The sequence below is a fragment of the Blennius ocellaris genome (genome assembly GCF_963422515.1).
Source record: "Blennius ocellaris genome assembly, chromosome: 16".
Classification (NCBI taxonomy): Eukaryota; Metazoa; Chordata; class Actinopteri; order Blenniiformes; family Blenniidae; genus Blennius; species Blennius ocellaris.
In genome coordinates this window covers 5,482,000-5,507,743 of record NC_137665.1, presented here as the reverse complement: position 1 = coordinate 5,507,743, position 25,744 = coordinate 5,482,000, and the positions used below count along the sequence as shown (strand labels likewise).

Here is a 25,744-nt window from a genome sequence, read left to right as displayed (position 1 = left end):
CGGCTGGAATTCAGCGCTTTGTGGTTCCCACATCAAACAACTTAAAACATTTAAACACCGGGGGAGTTTTGTATGTGTTAAAACATAGATCAACTTAAAGTCCACAAATAAACAAGTAAATACAGGAATAGATTCCAAATAATACCAAAGGTATGAATAAATAAACCGTTGCATAATGGTTGCGGTCAACGTTTGTGTGCAGGAGCTGTATAACACGAACCACACCCACTTTATTAGGTAACAATGAACCGAAGCAATAAAATCATCATTATTATTATTATCATCAACATAATTCATAAAAGTTCTGTTTTCTATACGCCGAACCCGAACGCTCAATAAACGAATAAATTAGAATTAAATGATAGAATGAGTCTATCATTTGATTCTAAATGATTCGTTCATTGCTTTGCTCCACACAGAATAGAACATAAGAAATAGAATAGAAACATTTTTGGATCTAAAGTGTATTCAACCTGCTTCTTTTTGATCAGTGTTTCTTGAAGAGCGAGAAGATGAGTCCCACTTCCTAATATATGTAATATATAAAAATATATTCTTATTTGGTTAAGATTAATAAAAAGAAAACTAAACAAACAATCAAATCTTTTCACCAATTAGAGGTCTCTAATCACAAATATCTTTAGGGTTGTTGTACGCACTACTATTCTGGTTTTAATTACTCTCCATTACATCTGCAACAAATTCAATTATACAAATGTGGTGTGTTTCAATTAAATTGCTTCCTCTTTTATGTTCCAATCATTTCTTTAATCAGAATCTTTCCTCAGAAGTTAATGGAGGGAAAACAAAATCAACTGGTAAAAGGTCATTGTCCTGTTGCTCCCACTTTGAGATTCAATTCATATTACGATATGTTTGTTAGAATATAAATATAATGGGAATAGTAAAATAAGCGAACATAAAGAATTAAAAACCAAGCTACATATCATATCAAAATAAAAATTCTAAAATTGCCCTAAAAACACCGTCCTTAATGCAACTTTCTTGGAACAAACCTTTTGCATGCAAATCTATGAAAAATATGATTATATCCAATTACCAGCAGGGGGCACTGTGGGCCTGCTCTGTTTTGTGGGGCGAGGTTTTTTTTTTTTGGTTTTTTTTTACCAGCAGCACGCTTGCGCCGTATTTTCTGACCAGCAGGGTTCGCTGCGCACTACTTCTCTGTGTACTGTCTGTTTTTGGCCAGCAGGGGGAGTTGCGGACTGCTCTCTGTTTATGGGACGTTCACGAGCCGGCGCCATCTTCCTGTCACAACCTTTATTTATTTTCCCGAATTAGCGCACAGAGCTGGAAAAACAAACACGATGGGGAGGAAGAAGAAAAAGCAGATGAAGCCTTGGTGCTGGTATCCTTTTTCCGCAGCGGTGTGTTCTTGTCGACCCCCGATTGCGTTGTTGAGACCTTTTATCTTCGCTCTGCTAAGCTAACTATGCTAACAGCGCTTCATCCTGGTATAAATAGATGCTGGATGACTGTGTTTACTTATTGTGTCTTTCTTCATATCATTTTAAAGCGTCTTAAATATCTGACAAAAGTGACACTTTAGACGTGCAATGTGGATGTGTTAGCGCTTCACCGAGTTAATAACAGCACAGGCAGGACAGTAATACAATGACATTACTTGGAGTTTCCTGAACTGAGCTCTCAGGTATTGTAACAGAGACTTTGATGATGAAAAGATTCTCATTCAGCATCAAAAAGCCAAACACTTCAAGTGTCACATCTGCCACAAAAAGCTGTACACTGGCCCTGGACTGGCCATCCACTGCATGCAGGTAAGGACGCTTTAATAATCACATTTCATGAAAACATAACATTCATTCACAAAACCAAGCACGCGCTTCCTTAATTCACATCAAAACATCTCCATGCAGTCCAAACTTACAAATAAAAAGATTGCAGTTTATACATGAATTCACTGAAGAAATATGCTTTCATTTTAATGAATGTATTTTCCATATTTTAAGTGCTTCCCCACAGTGTTTTTAAAAAAACTGTATATATATATATATATATATATATATATATAAGTTACTATACTCTTAAAATAGCATTATCCGAATAAGTCTCCTTTTTAACATTCTATATGGGATAGTAAAGTTGTTTGGACTTTCCAAATAGTACATTTTTGTTTTAAATATGTTTAATGCTAACCCAAACTAATATTTGCTCATGCCACTTTATTTCCAGGTGCATAAAGAGACCATAGACGGGGTTCCAAATGCAATACCTGGGAGAACGGATATCGAGCTGGAGATTTATGGGATGGAGGGAATTCCAGAAAAAGATATGGAGGAGAGAAGAAGAGTGCTGGAACAGAAAAACCAAGGTATCAGCAATGTATATCATAATATAGTTGAACTGTTCTTCGACGCACAAAAAACATTTTTATAGCTTTTATGAGGAGTCCTTCTTACTATCTTATACATTTAAGCTATTTTTAAAAGATGATTTAGTCAGTTATTGGCTTTACTAGATATTTAATTGTGTTATTTTAGATCTAAATGCTTTGAAATTTCTTAAAGTTGTCATTTTGTGCACTGCCTTGTTATTTGTGACCCGACTCTGCTGTTCTTGATTTTTAAGAGACTCAGAAGAAAAAGCAGAACCAGGACGACTCTGATGAGTACGACGACGACGACGAGCCCGGCCCTTCCTTCCAGCAGCCTGTAGCAGTGCAGCCCCAGCAGGGCTACATGCCCCCCATGACCCAGCCGGGCATGCCTCCGGTCTCCGGGGCGCCGGGGATCCCCCCAGGCAGCTACTCAGGTGACTTTACTGCGGTTAATTCCACTGAGTGGCTCCTCCTCTGACAATAAGGGACTTTCAAAAGCCTTCAGCCAACATTTATACAACCACTATCCTTTCTTTCACCTCTTTTTAAAATGAGATTTAATCAACATTTGTTGTTTATGTTTACAGCAGCATGTATGAAAATAAAAGAGTCACTAAAACTCCCAGGTGTCAAAAGTTTCACAAATGAAAAACGGTAGATTGTTTAGTAAATAGCATAGTAACGTTCTGTTGATTCCTCTTGGCCCAGGAATTCCCCCAATGATGCCCGGCGTGCCCCCAATGATCCCGGGAATGCCCTCTGTGATGCCCGGAATGCCTCCAGGGTAATTTGTTTGCAATGATTAAATCTGATTTCTTGTTAATCTCATTTCTAGTTTACAATATGTGCGTTTTTTTTTTTTTTATTGTTCTTTTCAGCATGATACCAATGGGTGGGATGATGCCTCCGATGATGCCAGGTGTACCGCCAGGTATTACCTCTCAGGACACACTTTAAATTAGATTTATAGGTGTTTTTCCTCTATAAGTCGTTAAACGTTTGTTTCATTGTCGTCCACATCAGGCATTCCTCCTCCAGTGGGCCATCGTCCAGGCATCACACACATGCCTCAGGTTCCCCCTGCTGCGACCATGCTGGCTCGATCTGCTCTACCCACCGTCGCCGTCTCGTCGTTGCAGCCGGACGTCACGAAACCTCTGTTCCCCAGTGCAGGGCAGGTAAAAACGACTTTTTACAATCCATCAGCAAAAACACCATTGTACCGTTCAATTATGTATTTTCACAACTTTCTATTTAAAAGAAGAAACATCAACATTTCCTTTCACAGAACTGTGAAGTCACCGAATAATAATGTATTTATTTTTTATTTTTTTTATTTGAGGCCGACTGACTCTAAATTCCATGCAGGTGTGAACGTGAGCCTGTGTGACTGTTTGTCCCGAGTCAGCAGTAATCGGCTGCAGCACCGTCAGCTGATCAATAACAACGATCAAAGCAGTATTGAATGTCTGTCTGCTGTTCTGTGGTCTTCGACACAAAGAAGGCTTTAACCAGGAAATCCTTTTTAATTGATGGAGCATTTAATCTACTCATCCCACTTTGTTTCAGCTTTGTCCACTAACTCTACTAACTCCACTCTGTCCGTTCCCCAGAACATCGCACATGTGCACAAGTTTGTTTGAATTTGAATTATTTGCGAAGGCTATTTTTCACAAATAGGTCACATATAGGTAATAAAATGTTGACACTATGTGGAGACTCCATATAAATATGTTGTCGTCTCACCAATCTGCACAGTAAATAGCAGCAACTGGCGCCTTAGAAATCCAAACAAAACCGCAGAGTTTCACAGATTTTTGTTGTTGGCTTCTCGTCCGTGATCTGCTCCAGTGCGACACGGCACACCATGTTGCTGTGGATTTGTTTTCCTGCAGGCTTTAGGGAAGTGGCTGCGCTTGTGTCAGACTTCTTTTCCCATGTGTAACAAACAGGGATGTTGCAGAAACAACAACTACCTTATTTATAGACTTGGCCTTAATTGGGAACAAATATGAGCGTTATTTTACTCTCGCGAGCAGATGCTATGTTACACAACTCAGATCGTAAATAGTGATTTTGGAGAGGCTCTCTGCATGTGCATTTTAATTCTGTATGGACAAAGTTATGAGTGCGAACAGAAGAAGTCTTGACTTTTGATCGCCCGGTCCTGTGAAAGTTGATGGCTTGCTCTCTAACGCCCTTCCCTCTCCCTCTCTCTCTCTCTCTCTCTCTCTCTCTCTCTCTCTCTCTCTCTCTCTTTCTCCTCCTCAGAGTCAGCAGACAGTGTCCGGCCCCCCCCTCACCCTCCCCTCCACCTCCTCCGACCCCTCAAAGCCCACATTCCCAGCATACACTCAGGCCACCGCTGCTGTCGCCAGCCCCTCCGCTGGCAGCAGCACGGTCTCCAAACCTCCCTCCACTGTGACCAGTAAGCCCGCCACCCTCACCACGACCAGTGCAACCAGTAAGTTGATCCACCCTGATGAGGATATCTCACTGGTAAGTACTCCGGCTCGAAGCCACTCTTAATATTTTTTTATTTTTTTTATTTTTTTTTGTCTTTACAGTAAGTAGTTTGAGAAAAAAAATGTTATTTAGAAAAGTTTTTTGAATTTTTTTTGTATTTTTTTGTATTTTTTTTTTTTTTTTACAGAATCCCACTTTATTGTGTATATTTGTTCTGGGTTCAACTTTCAGACTTTTCAGACTAAAACGCTTGCCTCCTCTTGGTTTCTTTCTTTGTGTGTGCTGCAGGAAGAGCTGCGCGCTCAGCTGTCCAGGTACCAGTGCAGCGTTCCCCGGCCCGGCCAGACCCCGGGGACTGCCCCCTCTGTGGGTCCGGTGGCTGCGATCATGGCGTCTCAGCAGCACAGCATGAGTCACCCCCTACCTGGTACACACTGGAGATCCCACATCAGTGGTTCTCAGCTCTCACCGGCCACTCGTTCATACGTCTGATGTGATTCAGTGCAGCAGTCTTCACTCATGTTTATCGTCATTTTTGTTTGAGATCATTGGAAACGTTTGATTTCGTATTTTTCCTTTAAAAAGAAGAAGAAAAAAAGGGTTGCCTGACAGATTAATAATCTTATCTTAGTATAATGCTGTTTTGATTTCAGTTTTTTTTTATTTTATTTTAAATGTTTTGCTTTTGTTTTGTTCAATTATTTTGATTACTGTTATCAATTTGATCTAATGTCACTACTAATCCTGGCTTTTTTGTTTGTTTGTTTGTATATTTCCTTTTTTATGAAATTACTAGTATTTAGTTTCAATGTATATTATGTTTCTATGTTATTGAGGGGAAACTTAAAAATAAAAATAAAAAATTCCTTATTATCATGATAAAAAACAAAACATGAATTTAGCTCCTTTTTGAGAAGCAATACACTTCAAAAAAAAAAAAAAAAATAGTCACTCAAGATCATTATGGTCACTGCCTATGTCTTTATCCAGACTTGTAAACAGACTAACTATATAAGATGTTTGTTTTTTTGTGTGTGTGTCCTTGCAGGTCAGTTCAGCGGCCCAGGGCCAGGCTTTATCCCAGGACGGATGCCTCCATTCGGGCAGGGGCCCCCTGTGGTGCCCCCGGGGTATCAAGCTCCTCCGCGGCCACCCCTGGGTATGAGACCCCCTGTCATGTCTCCCGGAGGCCGCTACTGAAGCCCGTCTCTCCAATAGGTTTGGACACTAAACCATTTTCTAATGTCCACAGCTGCTAGTAGAGAAACCAGTATTGGTATTGTAGTACCACATAGTACTGTTTGTTCTCCTACTGGAGGAAGAGACACGACACGAGCAGCACACAGACAGGGCATGTTGGAGAAGTATATGACGTATACCTAAGCAAGTTTCTGAACTGTTTCACATGATTCTGATTCAAACCTCCTCTGTTCTGTGGCTCTTTTTTTTTTCCTTCTCATGTTTCATTTAGGTGTATAGAACTGTAGTAGATATGGTTCGTAGTGTTGTGAAGGCGCTGGACTTACATGGGCAGTACCCACCCTTTATCAAGGCAAGTTGTCATTGTGAATACTTCTCTGTTGTGAGCTTAAACGGTGAGGCCTTCACAGCACTCTGTGCTGTTGGACTCGTGTCCCCAACTTTGTTTGGTGAGGGCTTCAAGCAAACTGTTTACGCTTTTTTCCAATTCTGCTTTGTGTTTGGGAAATGACAAATAAGTAGGCGGGTGATTAAACGAACACGGTGTATGTATTGTTGTGATAATGTATCGTAATAAAATGTGGGAAAAATTGGAAGACTCTTCTTTGCGGGATTTAAGTGGGCGGAGAGACGTCGTCTCGAACTCTGCGACGGAGAGACGCCGCGGCGCCGTTTTGTTTCGACTGTTAAATTGAGTCTCTCGGAGCCGACTGCTCTGTACACGGCACGGGCAGACGGGTTGCGGAGTGCGTTGTACAGCTTGCATAACATCCGGGTTCAGTAGTGGCTGTAGTGCTAAAACTCAGATTTCTCTTCTCCCTGTAGCAATGCCATTGGGGGACTGGCTGAGGCCGTGTCTCAGTGTAGCCCTGTTTCAGCCTGAGGCAAGTCTCACCATTTTTCTGTCTTCTCATTCATTATACCGGGGGCCCTCACAGCTTAACACAGCTGTTGGATGTCAATGTCCCCAAACTTGCAGCAAGTTTGGTGAAGGCCCTTGTTTGTGTTGTTCTGTTCAGGCATAACTTATTCAGGCATGTCAACTCATGTAAATGACCTTTTCCTCCACGTTACCTTCTGTATTTTTCCTCTTATTTATTTATTTTTTAAACGTGGCGAGAGCTTCAGGAAGCTCAGTTTTCATTTACAGAGCTTTTAAATGAAAGTATATTTTCTTTTAAAAGATTTGTACATGGACGAGTCTGACACCTTACAGCCAATCCATGAATTCAATGTGTGCTCAAAAGTTTTGGGTGAAGAAATGACTTTTCTTTTTTTCTTTTTCCATGTTTGTAAAATGGTTTTACCATTTAATCCTGTTTGTTTCATCAGCTTTCCTCACTTGATCATTTGAATTTAACTACTTACATGAAGGAGAGTCTCTGCCAATAACAGGTTAGTTGAAGCTGTAAGTACCACTGCTGTCATGTTGATTTGCATTGGCCAGTGTTTTGGTGTGCAGACGTGATGCTACGAGGTAAGATAGAAAAAAAAACAAAAAAAAAAACATTAAATGAACCCACAACCATTCTAAAGTGTTTCACACTCATAGCAGCTATATGATAATGAGAAATGCTTCATAATCCGAGTTAATTATTGCATCAAATGCAACGTGACTGTCGGATTTGAATATATTTGATGCACTGCAGCCACAGTCATCGGTAAGTATAGACTTGTACACATTTTCTTTTTTAGTGTCATACAAAAGCTCCATGAAGCTTTTTTTACTTGCTAAACAATTCATTTAGCTCGTATTTGGAAAGATGATTGAAGTCCAAATTTGAATATTACACATTGTGCTTCTTTCATAACTGGTCAACGTGTGATGGTACTGGGATAACCAGGAAGTTTGGGTTTTGGTTTTGTATTTATGCTACTGCATGTAGGTTGTGTCAATTTGAATGCTTTTCACCCTAATAAACCATTTTAGCAACTATGAAGTGTTTGTGATGCATTTTTTTTCAGAACACGTCTCTTGCACATTCTTTGAGTCGTGAAAAAAAACACTGCAATACAGGGAAATTATGTCCTCTGGGTTATAACCCACTGCAAAAGGGAGGATGTTGGGGGTATGAGGATCCACAGTGGAGGTGATGAGGCTAAAGATGTGTAGTTTTTCCAACTAAAACCACTTCAACCAGTTTATGTCACAAGCTTATCAAGCCTCCAGAAAGTTAATTTCATCTCAAATGAGTTACAACCTAAATTTACCACACTTCAGTTTTTATGCAATTTTAGCAGATTTAAGTCAATACAACTTTATTGATAGTTCTAAATAGTCATGTCAAGGCACTTTGAGAGAAAAACTACCTTTTAACAAGAAACCTGCAGAACCTGAGGTGGACACTTTGGTCTGGTTGGAGTATGAGAAATAAGACAGGACCAAGAGCAACATGTAGATCGTTTCCAGGCAGGGAATACAACACATTTGATCAAGTTTAAAATGTCATTTCATGCCAACTTTAATGTACAGTTGTTCCTCATGCCATGGAACCACTAGAGTTGCTCATCTTAAGTGAGGCTGCTGCACCATAATTACTCAGACATTTTAGTTTCTGGTTTAATAGCCAATTCCATGTCTACACCATGCATGAATTAAGGTTCTCGGCAAGAAGATTGTATGTAAACAATACGTTTAAAGCCTACAATGTTTTACTCAGATTTTACTCCGACTGTCACATGAAACCTTGTGCAGTTATTGGACATTTTATGCTTTCAGTTATTCAATTAGACACTTTAGTGCCTTCAAGCCAACAGAGTTAGTTTCAACTGTTGGGATGCACCAATTTACATTATGTGGATTTATACTGTGAGCTTTTGCACCAAGTAAGAGATAAACATCTCATGATAATGTAACACTTAAGTGTGTACACCACAAGTTTTAAAAAGCCACGAGACTGCAATCTATAGTTCCAGTTTTTATTTCTTTGGGTCAGAAGTTACATTTGTCGACATCATTTCCTCTTCAGCCTCGGGCATACTGGTCGGCTCACTGGGCGTGTCGGTGGTAGTCAGTGGAGAAGACGGCAGCGATTTCACCATGGAAGAGAGATCTTCCTCTTCATCAAGGGACGCGTAGTCATCGTCGCCATCATCTTCAGCAACATCTATAGATGTTCGAGACTCTTTAGGACACATTACGAGTCACTCTTTAAAGAATGTGAAGAACTCACTCTACCTTCAGTCATTTCACTTTCAGTCGTCACGTCCAGTTGTGCAGGTGAACCAGAAAGGGTTTCTTCTTCTTCTTCCACAGCTAAAGTAGGAACAGTGTTACATCTTAATCCCTTAATCACAGTTAGAGATTAGTTTGTGATTTAGATACCGAGTTCGCCTTTTCCACTCCTCCACTGGCTGCCGTAAAGAGATGGTCTGTTGAGTTTAGCGAGAACTGGAGGGAGTTCGTCCAAAGGTAGAGGGAGACTCTTGGTACGAGGCAAAACCGTCATTGGACCCAGTCTCGCTTCCTGTTCCCATACTGACACAGAGACCCCACAATTAAAGCAGTTTGCAGCCGCCAGAAAAGATGAACAAAAGACCTGGCAAACAAACTTACCTGTGTTGGTCCTCAGTCCACTTCTCCAGGAGGATTCCAGTTCAACAGGCTTTCCAAACCCACGAGGACCAAAGCGGCTCGTGCTGCCCAGCTTACTGCGACTTTCAACTTCATTTTGACTTTGGCAATACCCACACAAGTAGTCATTACCGTCAGCTGACCTCCACCTGCAAAATGCAAATTTTTAGAAAGAGTTTCCAGTTTAATTTTAATTGATTGAACAAACTTGCCTTCCGTTCACAAGCGTGCACGCCTTGTTTGGTGCTTCTGCATCATCCAGCGGTACAGCATTCATGTGGCATGTGATGTAGATCTGAAGGGTACAGAAACATCAAGGATGAAGTTGCATGCGTCACTACAGATTCAACCATACAAACTCACTTCTCCTTTGTCATCATTGTGGAATTTGAATGAGTCGATGGCCATCTGCAGACTGTTCTCCGTTGTCCTTTGCAAGAAGTGAGACTTCGATCCTGGAACTGCGGAGTCCATCAAGCATCTGCAAAAAAAAAAAAAGACAGTTTAGTTATGATCTTGGTCTGCGAGGACATTTTTAATGCAGAAAATCCACCAAAATTGGAGAATCAAGACTAAAGTTCAAAGCCAAATACTCCAGACCCTGCAGCCAGTCATTTGACAAATCCAGTCAATAATCACAGGGGGATGATAATTGTAAACTCTATATTTTGAGATGTCATTCTTAATATACCTCCATCCTTGACAAAGGTGAATGTTTTAAGATGTGAAAGCCTGTCCTTACAGCCAGACATTGCAGGACTTCTAGCAGGATTTTCATTTTTACACAAAGTCCAAACTGTTCTTCCTTCCTGTGTCATGTTAAAAGCTCAAGGCTTAAAATCTATATGAAAGAGTTTCGGAACTAAAAACGGATTACAAAAACACGTTTTTGCAGCTTAAGCCTCAACACCAGTTTAACAGGTTCATTAAAAGATAAAGTAGTTTGTTGAACCCTCACCCGTCTTCGAGGAATACGTATTTCGGTTCCGAGTGCATGTCTGGGTAAAGCGTCGCCACACAGCTGCTCATAAACACTCGAAGCTTCATGTGATGTCCAATTATGACGGAGGCTTCGATGTTGATTGGGTCGCCGAGGTAGTAAACCTGCGATCCTCGTTCATACTGCCAGTCACCTGCACATGATTAAATTAAACAGATGAGAAACACCGATTGAATTCAAAAAACACTTTTAGTAAGTGAACCAACTCACTGGTCATTAGTTTCAAATTGAACTCCAGATTTTCCACTGCAGACATTGTAGATGTGAAGGAGAGCCAAGCCGGTGCGAGTGACGAACTGGACAAGCTGTATTTCCTGGGAGACAAAGCAAACGGGGGTCAGTGGGTGAAGAGCAGCAGCCACCATCTTTAGAGGAGGATCTTTACAGCCACAAACCTCTCATAGTGACACTCGATTGGAATTACAGCTTCATCCATCCGAATCACCCCGTTGGGAGACGGCGCAGGAGAGTATATGAGGAGGTTTGTGTAGACCAGGGAGTCTTCAGTCATCTGGAGAGAGCACATCATGTTAGAAGTAGGAACGGTTGACAAGTGACAACTGTGTCACGTTGCGTTACCCAGTGTTTGGTTCCACAGTCCATCAATCCAACAGTGATCTTGTACTCATCCTCTGAAGAAACCGTCGCTCTACAATAGTAGTCGTCGTCCACACCGAGACGGATATCAAGGTTGTCGACGGGCGCTCCAACTGCAAACATGTCGGCATTGATGACGATCTCCAGCACGTCCGGGTGGCAGGTCACGCTGATGGTGTTCACTTGCTCCCGGGCCTTCGGGGGCTCCTCGGCGACCGGGCGCTGGTCCTGCTGAGGCCTCTGAAATGAAGCATGCTGCGAGGGACGCGGCGGCGGGAAAGCTAAAGACTGTCGAATACAGATTCCTGAGAGAAAGAGCCCCAACAGGACACTGGCCCAAAACTGCACCGTCTCCATGGATGTGTGGCGAAGGGCACTCAGACTGCACATGCTCCCCTCTGACCCAGCCGACAGATACAGGAGCTCTGCGCTGCGGCTTTTTAACCTTGAAACAATCAGCCGGATCGCAGCAGCTCTCTGCACGTCCGAATCCGATTGGCTGCTCGTCAGACAGCAAACGCTTCACACCTGCTGAGTCGTTTAGCAGAGACGAGCTGAGGGTGTGTATGTTCCTGAAAGGTGTCTTGTAATGTCATGAGGATTAAACAAATACTTCTTTTTGGCATCTTTTAGATTAAAGTTCCATTAAATTGGAAGAAAAAATAAGTGTTTGTGTCTTCTGTTTGCCAGTTTACAACTTAAAACTGCTAAAAATGTTCAATTTGCCAGAGCCTACATTTTATTTACATTTAGTTATTGATTAGATATTTTATTTGTTGTTGATTGCCTATTTTTTTATCATTCTGCGAGTAATTCTGAATCATAGGTTTGTTTCAATCTGATGAAAGATTTGTCTTCAGGTCATGTGATCACAGGCCACACAATGTCCATGCAACAACCATGAATGTCATAGTGGAGTTGCAGTGAAAACTTAAGAGCAATGACACATGATTTGTCAGGAAGTTGTAGAGAATCAGTTAGTTCAGTTACACCTTCTTGATTTTAAAGGACGTTTGCTGCTCAGTGTGCAAACGAATCTTTGAATGAAATGATACACTTGGCATAAACTTGCTCTTCTTCTTTACATTTCCTAATTAAGTAATTGCATGATTTTCTGTAAATCTAATTTAAGTTAATTTTATTTAATTTAACTTTATTTTATTTCCTCTCCTCTGGTTGTAGTATGTATTATCACTGTAAAACATACCAAAACGCTGAGGGATGCTGATGCCGGGCATAATGAAATATTTCAAAATCGCTAAACAGCAACTAATATAACAACAGCAGACTCGTCTTGCCCTCATCAGACGCATCCAGTGATTCATAATGAGAACGATAGTCTCACGTCGGGGGATTTCAATGTCTGGGAGGATGACACACACACACACACGCACACACACACACACACACACTTTGTCCATTTGTCTTCTTGAGTTCAGTTTGATAGTGAAAGGGTGTGCCGCCATCCTGATCATGAGAAATGTGTCGCCTCCAAGTCAGTCAGACGGTCTCTGAGCGCACAGCAGCAACCAGAGTGTAACGGCTTCCTGCTCTGAGGCGAAGAACAATAAATACATTGCGGTCGTCCACACAGACTCACACAACAGAGAAGGGAAGAGGAAGACCACACCATGACCCACCTCTGAGGCGCTTCACTGCCTTCAGCTCTGAAAAAAAGACATGAAGACGAGTTTGGGCTACGTTTTCTTTTTTGTTCGGCTGTTTGGAGGTAAGTAAAGATTTACTATGTTGAAAATGGTACGTGCTTAATGTTAACATCTCCATTATGTTGTCAGCATGCTGATGTTGACTTTGTACAACAGAATAGTCTCGTATAATTTAGTTTTGTATGATTGTGTTAAAAACACCTTTTGATCAAAGTTTTATCAGGGTGTTGGGAATTGGACCTGATTCCAGCTGACAGAGACAACTTCTCACTCATTCGCACAATTTCCAGTCACTTACTAGCCAAACAAGCGTGTCTTTGGATTGTGGGATGCAGTTGAGGAAAACAAACACTGAGAGCATGCAAACTCTCAAATCCACACGCAGAAAAAGCTCCACGATCCAACCGGGTGTTTTCTTACTGTGAGGCGACAGTGCAAACCACTACATATTGAAATGCTTCCTGACAGTATTGCAAATTTGAGTGATGACAATTGAACCCTGAGGGTCTTGAAAGTACAAGAAGGTAGAAGTTAATCCTCTCAAGACATAGAATATATAATTATATTTAATAACGAAAAGCGATAAGAGATCATTCATCAGGGAACAATCACTGTCTATTATAACAGCATGTTGAGAATAACTAAAAGTTTCATATATATATATATATATATATATATATATATATATATATATATATATATATATATATATATATATATATATATATATATATATATTAAAGTCACAACAAATCATCCCCCAGGGAACCATAATTGTCTTTTTTTCATGTCAGTATTATAAAGAAAAGTCAGTCGGATAGGTTTCTGGTTAAAAGTCATTGAAGACCGTCCAGTTTGTTCCCTGTAAACCAGGAATGTGCAGAATTTCTTGTGAAGTCACTCATGAGGCCTTTATGTGTGAAGCTGATGCTGCAGCTCCCATCTGCTCCTCCTCTCCTCCTCCAGGCGGTGCAGACATGATCTTTAAGCGCCTGACAGCGGGTCAGACTCTGAGCCTCTCCTGCGACCTGCAGCAGGACCACGGCGGGGCCCCCGACCTCCACCTGTACCACCGTGACGACCAGAGCCAGACCACCGTCCTCTCCATCGTGAAGGACGGGGTCATCAGGGTTGACCCCGGCCGCAGGGCGCGTACGCAGCTGCACGGGGGCTTGAACTCGCAGGGGGTCAACGTGACCATTTCTCCTTTAGAGCCCGCCGATACGGGACTTTACGTGCTGGAGCTGAGCTACCGGACGGGTGACAGATCTGACCGGGTCGAGCCCTGTGCCCCAAAGACCTTCCTGCTGGTGGAAGGGTCAGGTAACGCCTCGCTCACGAGTCAAAGAAACAAAGTGCCAGCGACGAGAGTTTAATGCGTGCCGTTGTGTTTGTGCGTGAGGTGCAGGAAGCTCGCGCTCGCTCCGTTACCCCCCGCTGCTCCTGACCGTCTTCTCAGCCGCCGGCTTTCTTCTGCTCGTACTCGTCTGGCTGGCTGCAGAACAGTGTGTGAGTCACTCCCTCGACTCGTGGCAGAATTACGTTGTGGAGAAACACTCAACTCACACTTTGATGCACATCCTCGCCTCTTGTCAGGTTATATAACTAAATAAAGAAAAAAAGAAAAAAAAGAAAATGACAATAACAGAGGCACAAGTGAGTCATGCTGAGCTGCATATCAATTAGTGTGTCAGCTGTAACAGAGGCCTGACAGACATGCAGTGTTTCAGTGACGGATGATAATCACTGCCGAGACGCGTGACTCACAAAAACTGCGAGAAATTCAGCTAAGTCCACACAAAAAGGAAAGTTTAACTTAATGAACGGTGATCAGAACTAAACAGAAAATCCCATTTAGCCTTAAAAATGATTACAATCCCAATCAAATCTCTATTATTGGCAAAAAAAATAGATCTAATCCTGTATATCATTCTACCATGAAGATCTACTATCATCACTTCAGCGTAGAAGTTTTGTTTCGGGGTTGATATCTGCATTAATACAACAATTGCACTCAATAGTATTAGAAAGGCTTGTGTTTATTTTTTTTCTTTACCGGTAATTCTACTTTTGACTTTTTGTACAAAACATTGTCGAGGCCCTTACATTTCTTCTAAATATTGGTACTCCTATGAACAAAATGACGAAACAATGAAGCACGGACATTAAAATTGTGTTCTGTTTTTGACGTTGTAGATGAAGGTGAAGCGGCATCACAGGACGCCACCACATGCCCCGATTTACGAGGAAATGAGTTGGAAGCAGCAGGGATCTGAAAGCCCCCAAAATAAAAGCGAGGCCCCGGCACACCTGGAGGAAGTCCACTTCCCGGTGTACGCCAACCCCCACCGACAGCCACAGGACAACTACTACGCCTGTCCCAGACAGCTCGCCCTCAGAGCCTCACAATGAGTATCTCAGAAGATGCTTCTTTTTTTTTTATCATTCTACTTTGTAATATAATAAATATCCAGATACTAATTTCACTGTTTCATTCCAACATGTTTTGATTTTACACAGTATTTGGTGTCACTTCATGGCTCGAGGAGTCGATGAGAAATTCTGAATTGAATGAAATGTTGTGTACATTAAGGGTTCTTTAACTTTTTACAGTGTGGAGAGAATCTCCAACTCCCCTTAATATACGGTATTCGATAATTACAGTTTGCTCTGGACAGTTCACAAAGTTGCTGATATTTATTTTTTTAAACCACAGAAAGAAAACAGTACTGTAGAAAACAGTAGCTTTATAAAAGACATTTATATTAAGTCCAACGAAGCGCAGCACCTCTTTATCTCTAATTCAAAATAAGATGATTAAAGGAAAAATAATATTTTTAAGAACTTTTATGTACCACTAAAATGAGCTTGTGGAAGTTTGGAAATCAATAAATCAAAACAATAATGCATAAAACAGGATCTTGAGCAACATTTGCCCACTGTTATTCAAGTAGTGGAAATGTAAAGAATCTGTCATCTTGAACTTAAAGTTCAGGCGGCTGGAGCCTCTTTTTAAATTGATCAACTTTTCAAAGATATTCTCATTCATAGAGATGCAGCTGTTCATTAGAAGAATAATGCACAGCAAATAATACAGACTGAAACTACTGTATCTTTAAAGCGTCATGATTTAGACTCAAGTTACACAGATGTAGAAGCTATTAAATGGCCATTCTTCCTAACGTGCCTCCTGGAGTGCAGGATTGTTGAGGGGAATAAGCCAGAGACACACGAACCAAATCAATAACCAGAGGGGACAGACTTAACAGCCAAGAAAAAAAAAATGCTATTTTATTAATATTTGAAAGAAGCTCCATAGTTCATGAAAACATTTGTTTCGGTGCATGTCATTTAACAATCACATTCTATGAGGAGAAAGAGATACACAGAGAGAGAAAAAAAACAAAAAACATTACAAGCCACTGACTTCTCATTAACTCTCAATACAGACATTTTTTTTGTACTTAATATCTCAAAAACAAAACAACAAAAGGCAAAAAAAAAAGCAGCCCTAATCCCACAACCCCCCCCCCCGCCCACCCCACCCTCCCTCCATTCAATCTTTCACAACTAAGGAAAAAAAAAAAAATAACAACCCTTGAGGGTGACAGGCTAGAATCCCACAGTGCTAAAGAGTGAGACGCTCATTGGTTTTAGGAATACACAGCATGGCGATGTAGCGCTAGGTCAATCTGAATCGAGGACAGGAGGGGGGTTGTGGTGGTGGAGGAGGGGGGGACCTCACACTCCTCCATCCCCTTAAAAAAAAACAAAAACAAAACAGGAACTGAAAGCCAGAAAAAAAAAAGGGAAAAGACATTGGATCCCATAAACCCCTGCAATACATCAGCCACTTTAAGAAGAAGACTGTAAAATCCCCCCCGTCCCCCCCCCCTCCCCCCCACACTTGTGCATAGTTTCATGATCCTTTACAACCAGCTCATGTTTTACAAACATCCTCCCAAATGTGAAAAAATGTTCCACAAAAGTCTGATTCTAATAATAATCATAATAATAATAATAATACCCGCTGTGGGAGAACATGAGAGAGAGAGAGAGAGAGAGAGAGAGAGAGAGAGAGAGAGAAAGAGAGAGAGATTAATGCACAATGTTCCTGATTCAGTCAGGACGGGACCTCATTAAGAAAAACACAATAAAGATTCAAACATACAGCATTTGCATGTTTTTCACTGTCTTTTTTTTTCTTCTTCTTAAAAACAAACTCATCGACCACTTTTTTTTTTTAATGTAAAGCAATTTTAATATATAGATTTATATATAAAGCACTCCATTTTTCGTTTAAAGTCCATTATTTGGTTATTATGTAACTGCTACGGATTTAGAAACAAAAGGTATTTTCTCTTCTTCTGAAATCCATAACTTTCAGTGCTTAGATTTGTTTCTTTTAGTCATCCTTTTTTTTCTATTTTTTTTTTTTTTAACTCATCATAAAAATGTACATTAAAATGGCGTGGAGTTGGTACTCTGGAACCCTGGCCTTCCTGAGACAAGATCCACTTTTTCGTGTGTGTGCAAGATAGTGAGCAATTATGTCTTCTTTTTTTTTCATGTATTTTTTCTCATTTTATATAAAGGAAAAATATATATAATCAACAAAAAATAAAACATACAGGCTTCAGATAGTCCATGAAATCAACATTAAACACAGAACGAAGAAGGTTAAACAGAACAAGACAACACTGTTCAATCCCAGAGTTCTGAAAGTAGCACAAGAAATCTTCATTCTGTGAAGTGTTGTGTTACACTTTATTCTTTAAAAATGGAAGCATTTGTCCTTTTTTTTTTTTTTTTTACTTTTTTCCCCTCGACATTCTCGTACTTTAGTTCCTTTGTTTTGCTGATTTTTGTTTTTGAACTCCAGAAAATAAAGTGTTTTGTTTTTGTAAACTGTCAGTGGCCTTGCAGGAAGAAAAAAAACAAACAAAAACAGATGACGACATGAGTGAACCGAATGTAAGTTAATAACACAACAAAAAGCTAAGAAAAGAAAAAAAAAAAAAGGTAGGCACCTCTGAAGTGAGCCCTACACACCGAGGCTCCATCTGATGTCTTGTCCTTCGCTCTCTGCTGCTCAGATTCGGGAGAGCTGAAGTCCTTCTACCCCCAATCTATGGCCACAGGTCTGCAAAATACTTTTTTTTTTTTTTTGCTGTATTTTTTTTTTTTTAAAGATATATGACTTTTTCAGGGTTTTTTTTTTTCTTTTTATTCTTTTTTTTTTTTAAGTTTAAAGTCTGAAAAATGGTGCAATACTCAAATATGATCCATACTTTCTTGGATTATTCCACAATGAAAGCCACTAAGGTAGATAAACATTACATTTTAAAAACACACTTATTTTAGTCCTTGAGTAAACATTTACACATGAACTGTCCCCGTCCCCCCTCAGTACTTGTATCATGTTGTTCATATAGCTGGATGAGGGGTGAGGCCGACACTCAGTGCAACGCTAGAGGCTAGTAACAATTAACATCAGAATATAGTTTTGACAAGCAAAAAAAAAAAAAAAAACGAAACAAAAAAAAAACAATAAAAAGTATACTGAATCGAAAAGAATCACGAGCTCTCGCACGTATTTTCACCTCACGCATACATTCACTCATTCAGACAATGTACAGTACAAGCAGCCTTGTGCAAACACTCAAAGTACAACAGATGTAAATTTGCCTTTATATCGATCTTTGTTTTCAACAACACTCGTATTTCAAATTGTATTCACTCCGAACCGATTCTATCCCAAAACAAAATCTCTGCCGTGTATGAATGAGACAAAAAAAAAAAGAAAGAAAAGAAATCCACTACAAAAAGTGTTTCACATTACATTATTGGCGCTTCTTTTGATTCAAGTATTTGCTTTCATTATTTTGTATTACTCTGATATGTTTATGATCTCGTCTTGTGGGGAATATAATGTTGGGAGACACAGGGTGAGTGGGGGGGGTTTGAAGCCAGGGCGGGGGGGGGGATGTCGAGAGAGGGTTTAGGCGAAGTGGAAAACAGAGAGATCTAGCCATACGCAGGCATACACCCGTTTTGTACGCGCACGGTTGTGTGCTGTGTATGAGCTAGCATGTGCATATTCAACCCAGGCCTTTTTGTTAGTTTTTTTTTTTTTTTTTAAAGAGAGATTTGCTAATTCAACTCTTATTTTTTTTTTGGGGGGGGGTCCCTGACCCCCGAACCCTTGTCTGATCCATGATTGAGAAGCATTTTTCTAGTTGAGCTCCAGTTTCCTTTGAGTCCATGTGACTTATAAAAAAAAAAAAAAAAATACAAAAAAACAACAACAAATGAAATCAGGGAGAGCATCAGATTTTCAACACTAGACAGGTAGATAAGAGTGCAGATGATGAGGGTGTGTGGGGTGGGGGGGGGGGGGCTCTCAGTGCTGGTGCTGCGCCAAGAAATCCTAGGGCACATCTGAGACTCGACCTCGACCCCGATCACCCCCCCCTCTCTCCCCCCCCCCTACAAACACCTGCTCCGTGATTCAAGTCCAGTGTGGAGCAACGACGCAGGTTTTCCAGGAACAATCACACGAACAGACAGCACAGGCAATAGTGATTGTTTTGTTGAATGACGCGAGTCCGACAGACTCTGGAAGAGGGCGAATCCCCAAAGTTTTTTATTTTTGTTGTTTTTTTTTTAAGACTTGGTACCGAACGTTGAGGTGTGTCCCTGTTTTCTGCTGATACGTGGTGCGGTCCCTGCCGGCCCTCCGGAGCCCAGATGTGCAGAGGTGACTTGTCCATGTATCGGCCGGCAGGCTGGAGGTCCACAGCCGGAGCCTCTCGGATGCAGCCAGTATCCCCCCCCCCCCCTCCCCCCGGCCTTGCTCGCAGTACGAGCTGAGGGAAGGGCGAGAAGGTGGCCGATTGCAGACAAACAGAACGCAGGCATCTCAGTGCACAGCTGGAACAGAAGTTTTTTTCTTTTTTTTTTTTTCTTTTTGTAGTTTTTGCGAAAACCTTGATGATAAAGAAATAGATAATGTTTTTGGTTTTTTATAAAGAGATGTACCCGATGTGACCCATAAACAGTGCACAAACATACAGGGAACCCTCCCCTCCCCTCCCCTCTTCCTCCCCTCTTCCTCCCCTTCCTCCTACTGCAGGCTGGCCGTTCCCTTTTGGAGCAGAACCAGCGTCATTAATCTGTCCTGCCCCTCGACTCCTCCAGTTTGTGGGGGTACGCCTCCTGCAGCAAATAAAAAAATTATAATAATAAAAAGACAAAAACCCCTATCATGCTGATAATAAATCAGGACGTGTCAAAAGGTCAGAAGAAGATAATTGTGAATCGGTTGGCACAAGACTGAAGCAGTGACCGTCTGCCAACGACTGGTGCATCCAGCAGGTCGTTTCAATAAGAACCCCCCCCGTCCACATGCAGGGAGGCTCCTTCAGTTTCAATCCTGGTGAGGTTTGGAGAGAAAGCTGCCTGGTAAGTAAAGGTTGAGAGAAAAGTGACGACTGGCAGATGTAAGGGGGAGGGGGAGCAATGGCTGTGAATGAACACCTCCTTGTCTTTGCATAGAAATGAAAGGCTGTTATCAGTCGAGGTTGTTCTAGGTGTAACCGAGTTAAACCCAAAGCACCAGTGTGAGTGAGGCTCACCGACACTAGAAAGAAATCACATGAGTGTGTGATCAAACAAATACAAAATGGATTTTGGGCACCACCTTCGGGTGGACAAAGAATCTTTTTCCTCACTTGGTTAGACTCCAACAACTCAAAACCTGCAGTGTTTTTATTTGGCGTTGCTGCGCTGGCTGTCTGAGGCGTACCTTGCCTGTGAGGCAGTGGGAGGGGCAGGAGAGAAGCTAACCACTGCATAAAGACTAATATTTAAAAGCCATGAAATCATCATCATCATCATCACCACCATGAGAAACAATCATCAACTATATCATCAATGATAACAGCAACAACATCAGCAAACTTCTTACAATGACAAAAAAAAAAATATGCACACTGGCAATTTCCAGAAGTAAAAACCGAGATTTCCAAAGGAAAAAAAAATAAAAACGCATCAAACGGTTCCGTCTCTGGCTAAAGTGATCCTTGCAGGAGTGAGACAGAGAGAGTGGAAGTGGAGGTTGCTGAGGACAGACTCTGGCGTAGCAGTAGTACTAACTTTTAATACAGGTGGGCCAGTTCTGAAAGAGCTGCTCTTGGCCTCGAGGCCCAGGATGTTCGGAGGAAGAAGAGAAAGGAGAATCAGTCTGTAGCGATCCGCAGGGAGGGGAGGAGGGGGGGTGGGAGGGGAGGGAGGGGGAGGGGGGGGGGCTGCTGCAGCACTGCACTCTGCAGCAGGCAGGCACTCAGTGGCCACACTTTCACACAGGTTGGCAGGGCCTCCAATAGAAAGACGAGAAACACGAAGAGGACGAGATAGAAATGGCGATCCTCCCTGCTGGACCCAGTAAAACATGAACACGTCGAGCGTTTTCCCAGACACCAAGGCTGAAGATTTCAAAAGTTGCAAACAGTGATATTTACTGTGATAAAAGAGGGTGAGTGCTTCGGGGGAAGGGTGGGGGTGGGGGTGGGGGTGGGGGCGCTTCCCTTCCCCTGCCACACCAGTCATCGATTCACTAAGTTCTTCTTTGTATTTCCCTTCACTTTGCTACCGTGTTTGACATCCTTTCTGGTCCCACTGACTTGAGGGAAGAAGGATTCCGAAGAAGAAGAAAAAGAAAAAAAAAACGTTCACATCCATGTCGAGTCAGAAAAATAAGTATTCAGAGAAGCCACAAAGCAGATTGCTTTTTCTGTCTTTTTCAGTTTTTATTTGCCGTCGGTGCTTCTCCTTTCTTCTATTCGTTGGCGTTGAGGGCGTGAGGAGCAGAGATGCTCTTGCTAAGTGCTATGATCGACCACGTCTTTGCTTCAGATTCTTCTACTAATGCAAAAACAAAAAACAAAAAAAACAAACAAAATAAACAGGCCTTCTGGGTAAAAAGGAAAACAGGCTCTTCTCAATTTGGTTTGACGGCTTCCCCACATACACACACACACACACAAACGCACACGCACACGCACACACATGCACACCCGCCCTCCCCTCCCCCTCCAAAGTCCGGTCAGCATCATGAGTGTGGAGAGTAGGCCGGCTGAAGAAGTGCTTTGCGTGTACGTCCTCGTTTCTCAGACAGAGGAAGGTTGAAGACCAGCTTGCTACTCTCCTAAGTTCAAACCCTCTCTTGGTGGGAGGGGGGGGAGGGGGGAGGGGGGCGGTTAATAATAGTGGCAGTTTTTTTCTTTTCTTCTTTCTTTGGGGGCGTGGGGGATTGGGGCAGATTAAAAGTTTTTTTTTTTTTGTAATTCACTCGTTCCTTAAGAGTCTCCTCCGCTTCTACGAGGGGGCACCGTGGAGTGCTTGGACGGTAGAGTCTGTGGCTTATATTGCACGTCGCTTGAAATGGTGTTTTGCAGGTGGTGGAGTGGGTGGGGGGGGGGGGGGGGGGAAGGACTGGCAGGGCCACAACTTGAGGTTTCTGTCCAGGGTATCAGTGAGAGGGTCTGAGACTGAGACCAAACTGCGAGTTTGTCCGCAGACGAGTTGAGGTGCATTAAAGTGTTTCGTCCTTACAGTTCCAAAAGTAATAGCAGTGGTTCATTTTGTTGTTTGGACACGCAACAACACCCCCCCCCCCCCCTACCCCCCTCCCCTCCTTTTTCCGCGCCGGATAAGATTGACAGACAACATTTGAATAATATCATTTCTTAGCTTTGTTTTGCAATGGTTCCAAGAAAAAGAAAAAAAAATCAATTAGAAAAAAATAACACTACAAAAATAAATGGCTTGAACAAGGCAAACAGAGTTGCATCATTCCCTTTGAGCGTCGTGTGGGGAAACTCAATCTGCTTGCAAAACAAACAAACAAACAAAAAAAAAATGCACTAAAGTTTTCAGCTGTGGTTGTTCATGTTAAGCCGCAGCAGCATGTACTCTCCACTTTCACTGGCTCAGAGATAAGGGTGTGCAAGTGTCCGTATGCTTCTTCACCAAGTACAGAGTGAGTGAGGATAGCAGGGCAGGAAATAGTTTAAGGCTAATATTAGTGCTGAGAGAAACAAATGTCGAGTCTGGACCAGCGGAAAGTTCAACAACCACTCTTGATTGAAAGGTTTTTACTTTGGGAATGATGCCTTTTTTTTCTTTTTCTTTTTTTCCATGGATCTCTGAGGTGCAGTATGATTGCCTCAAAAGGCAGTGAGGGATTACGCAAGTTTAAAGATGGCAGCTTGTCTCTGTGCCAGTTTGACTAAAGTACGTTTCACATGGTGAGTTCAAATTCTGCAAAAAGTTATCTTTCTTTGTTGAGTGAAAGACTTCTTCCTTTGTCTTCAGAAGGAAAAAAAAAAAAAAAAAGCTGAACACTGTGACCAAAACTCCTTAACGGAGATTCACACACGCAAAAAAAAAAAAAAAAAAAAAAGGAACTGCGACTGAAAAAGAAAAAGGAGCAGAGGAGGCAGACGAGGGCAAGCAGCGACAATGTAGCCTCGTCCTCCTCATGCTCGCCTTTTCACCTTCACGCCCACACTGATTATCTCCACATTGATTTGCAAGGTTCTTGCTCCTGTTGGTGGTTGTGTAGCCTCAGCTCTTTTTTTTTTCCTTCTTTTTTTTTAAACCCCCCCCCTACATGGACTCTCCGCTCAGCAGGTCCCCAGGCAGCAGTGTATTGATTGGGGTGGGGCTCCCCATGACGCGTCCCTCCTCGCCGCTCGGGGGTCCCCACAAGCTGGAATACTGCTGAACGCCGCCCCACAGCAGCTCTCCGCCCGTCTTTGTGGCACCTCCTCCCAGGCCGCTGCTACTGCTGCTGTTGGAGACGTTGTTGTTGTTCCAGTGTGGCGAGTGGCCGATGGGGTGGGGGGCTCCAGACCCGCTGCCGGTCATCCTCGTCTGATTGGTGCCTGGAGTGGCCTGCCAGCTGGTGGTTCCACCGAGCGACTGGCCCTGTGCAAAGAAGCGGTTCACTTCCTCTTCCCCGGCGAACTCGGCCAGGATGGTGGTGTTCCCCAGCACACACCTACAGAGATGGATGGAAATGAGAAAAAAACACACAAAAAAAACAAGACAGAAACGCAATGGTTACTTGTCCTTACAGCTGCATTTACATTGTTTGGATCTCCTAAAAAGATTAAACATGTGCACATCTACTGAGCACAGTGTACGGATTACAGTTTGTTTGCTGCAGATCTTCACAGCGTGTGAAATAGCTTCATTTCTGCGTCAGTTTTGAATGAACTATTTCACAACAAAAACACACCCAAAGTGTCAATTAAAGACCATCCATTTCCATCTTTTAGTCTGACGGCGACATCGAGTGTGAATGCAAAACCATTAATTAAAAGCACGTACATGTGCAGGGACTTCTGAGCCTTGGCAGCTTCGTCCTTGGAGCTGTAGCGCACCACGGCGTTTCCTTGTGTCAGGTTGAGGTGGAATGTGATGAGGGGGCCGTGCTGCATGCACAGTGTACGCAGAGTCGAACCATCAATCTGGAAAAGACAGAAGCCGCCACGACGGAACATTCAAGCCACCGTTTTGCGACGCACACAGCCCCATCTTTTTGTGTACGAGTGTTACCTGTGGGGTGAGGTTTCTCAGAACCAGCCAGCTGCTGGTCCTGCTGGAGCTGTCTGTGCTCCACGTGGTACATGCTGAGTGTGAGAGGAAAAACAAATCCGCCGGCTTAAGTCAGTTAGACTGAATGGGCGATTATTTCCAACAGCAACAACAACAAAAAAAAAAAGAACACGTCGATATATTGAAGCACCGCACGGTGTTCTTAATCACGTCTATTCAGCGTCCTCACAATAACTCGTGGTCTTTCGCCACATCAAAGAGCTTCTTGTTCAGATTTCAGAACACTTTATATCCATGATGTACTGTCTGGCATAACTTGAATACAACTCAGAGTTCAGATAACATTAAAAATATATATATATATATACATTCTCAGTTCTGCTTCATTGTTTTGTGATTTATTAGAAGTCATTTCAGTTTTGTGACTGTTTATATCTGAGAACATCACCTTAAGTGGAATTCGCCTTCAAGACTCAACTGACAGATCATTTCTAAGCATATTATGATATTTAAGAGTAAAAGTATAAACTATGCTATTTAATTAAATGTAAAAAAAAAATTGAGGTTGAGATATATGAACTATTAGGAACTGTTATCATCAGCTACTTTTTAACTATCACTGTGAATATTACTCAAAGGGGTTAACAAGGATAAATTACAGGTTTGTATTCAAATGTTGGCAATATAAGTAAGCAGTTTTAAAAAAATGCTAAAGTACAAATATGAAAAAACCCTACTCAAGTATAATAACAAAGCAGCACCTGATTAAATGGTAAAAATGTTAAATCTATTTAATCACAGTACACAGTTTTGTATATTTGTATGGATTATTTCTTCATGAAAGCAATACCAAGAAGAGAAGGTCAAAATACCTGTTGATTTAGTCTGGTTCAGGCTACACGGATTATTTTGGGTGTTTATCGTCAAAAAGCAAAAACTTTATTACAGAAGTTGGAATTAACTTTGGTGCCATAAAAAAAACACTTCATTCACTGTGACACTACCTGTGGTGTAGGAGCTGCTCCAGCCTTGGGCCAGACCCAGAGAGTTTCCCCCCCAGGTGGAGGAAGGCTTTGTGTTGGTGAGGCCCGGTGGGGGGCGAGAAGGGGCTGTGGTGCTGCTCCGAGGCCCTTGGGGGACCTTCCACAGCTCATGGGATAAGGAGGCCTGGCTGTGAGAGATGGGGCCTGGAGACCAGGTGGATTTCATCTCTGACAGTTTTCCTGGATGGGGAACGTCACGTGAGGAGAGAGTTT

At 42.1% G+C, this 25,744-nt stretch overlaps 3 protein-coding genes across 4 annotated transcripts in view; 1 reads left to right on the top strand and 2 right to left on the bottom strand.

Moving 5' to 3' along the window:
* Positions 1-1,246: 1,246 nt before the first annotated feature.
* LOC308140976 (BUB3-interacting and GLEBS motif-containing protein ZNF207-like) lies at positions 1,247-7,926 on the top strand. Of its 2 annotated transcripts, XM_080510962.1 has the most exons (11): positions 1,247-1,369; positions 1,673-1,799; positions 2,215-2,353; positions 2,611-2,793; positions 3,068-3,143; positions 3,238-3,290; positions 3,383-3,537; positions 4,631-4,858; positions 5,114-5,252; positions 5,874-6,043; positions 6,297-7,926. In XM_080510962.1, the coding sequence occupies exons 1-10, from the start codon at positions 1,329-1,331 to the stop codon at positions 6,023-6,025; spliced, it is 1,293 nt and encodes a 430-aa protein (XP_080367088.1). In that variant the 5' UTR covers positions 1,247-1,328; the 3' UTR covers positions 6,026-6,043; positions 6,297-7,926. The 2 variants fall into 2 exon arrangements, with proteins under 2 accessions (XP_080367088.1, XP_080367087.1); XM_080510961.1 differs by having other exon boundaries at positions 5,874-7,926.
* A 1,018-nt stretch (positions 7,927-8,944) lies between these two features.
* LOC308141684 (zona pellucida sperm-binding protein 3-like) lies at positions 8,945-11,586 on the bottom strand (the record flags this gene model as incomplete). Its single annotated transcript, XM_080511891.1, has 9 exons — positions 8,945-9,150; positions 9,351-9,503; positions 9,582-9,748; positions 9,812-9,894; positions 9,963-10,080; positions 10,558-10,732; positions 10,810-10,913; positions 10,995-11,110; positions 11,179-11,586. 9 exons carry the CDS (start codon positions 11,584-11,586, stop codon positions 8,945-8,947), a joined length of 1,530 nt encoding a protein of 509 aa, XP_080368017.1.
* Positions 11,587-23,305: 11,719 nt separating this feature from the next.
* LOC308141401 (trinucleotide repeat-containing gene 6C protein-like) overlaps positions 23,306-25,744 on the bottom strand; it is a 38,882-nt gene continuing 36,443 nt past the window's right edge. The window contains 4 exon segments of the mRNA XM_080511555.1: positions 23,306-23,928; positions 24,261-24,400; positions 24,489-24,562; positions 25,493-25,711. Coding sequence (XP_080367681.1) covers positions 23,535-23,928; positions 24,261-24,400; positions 24,489-24,562; positions 25,493-25,711 — 827 coding nt within the window. The 3' untranslated portion in view covers positions 23,306-23,534.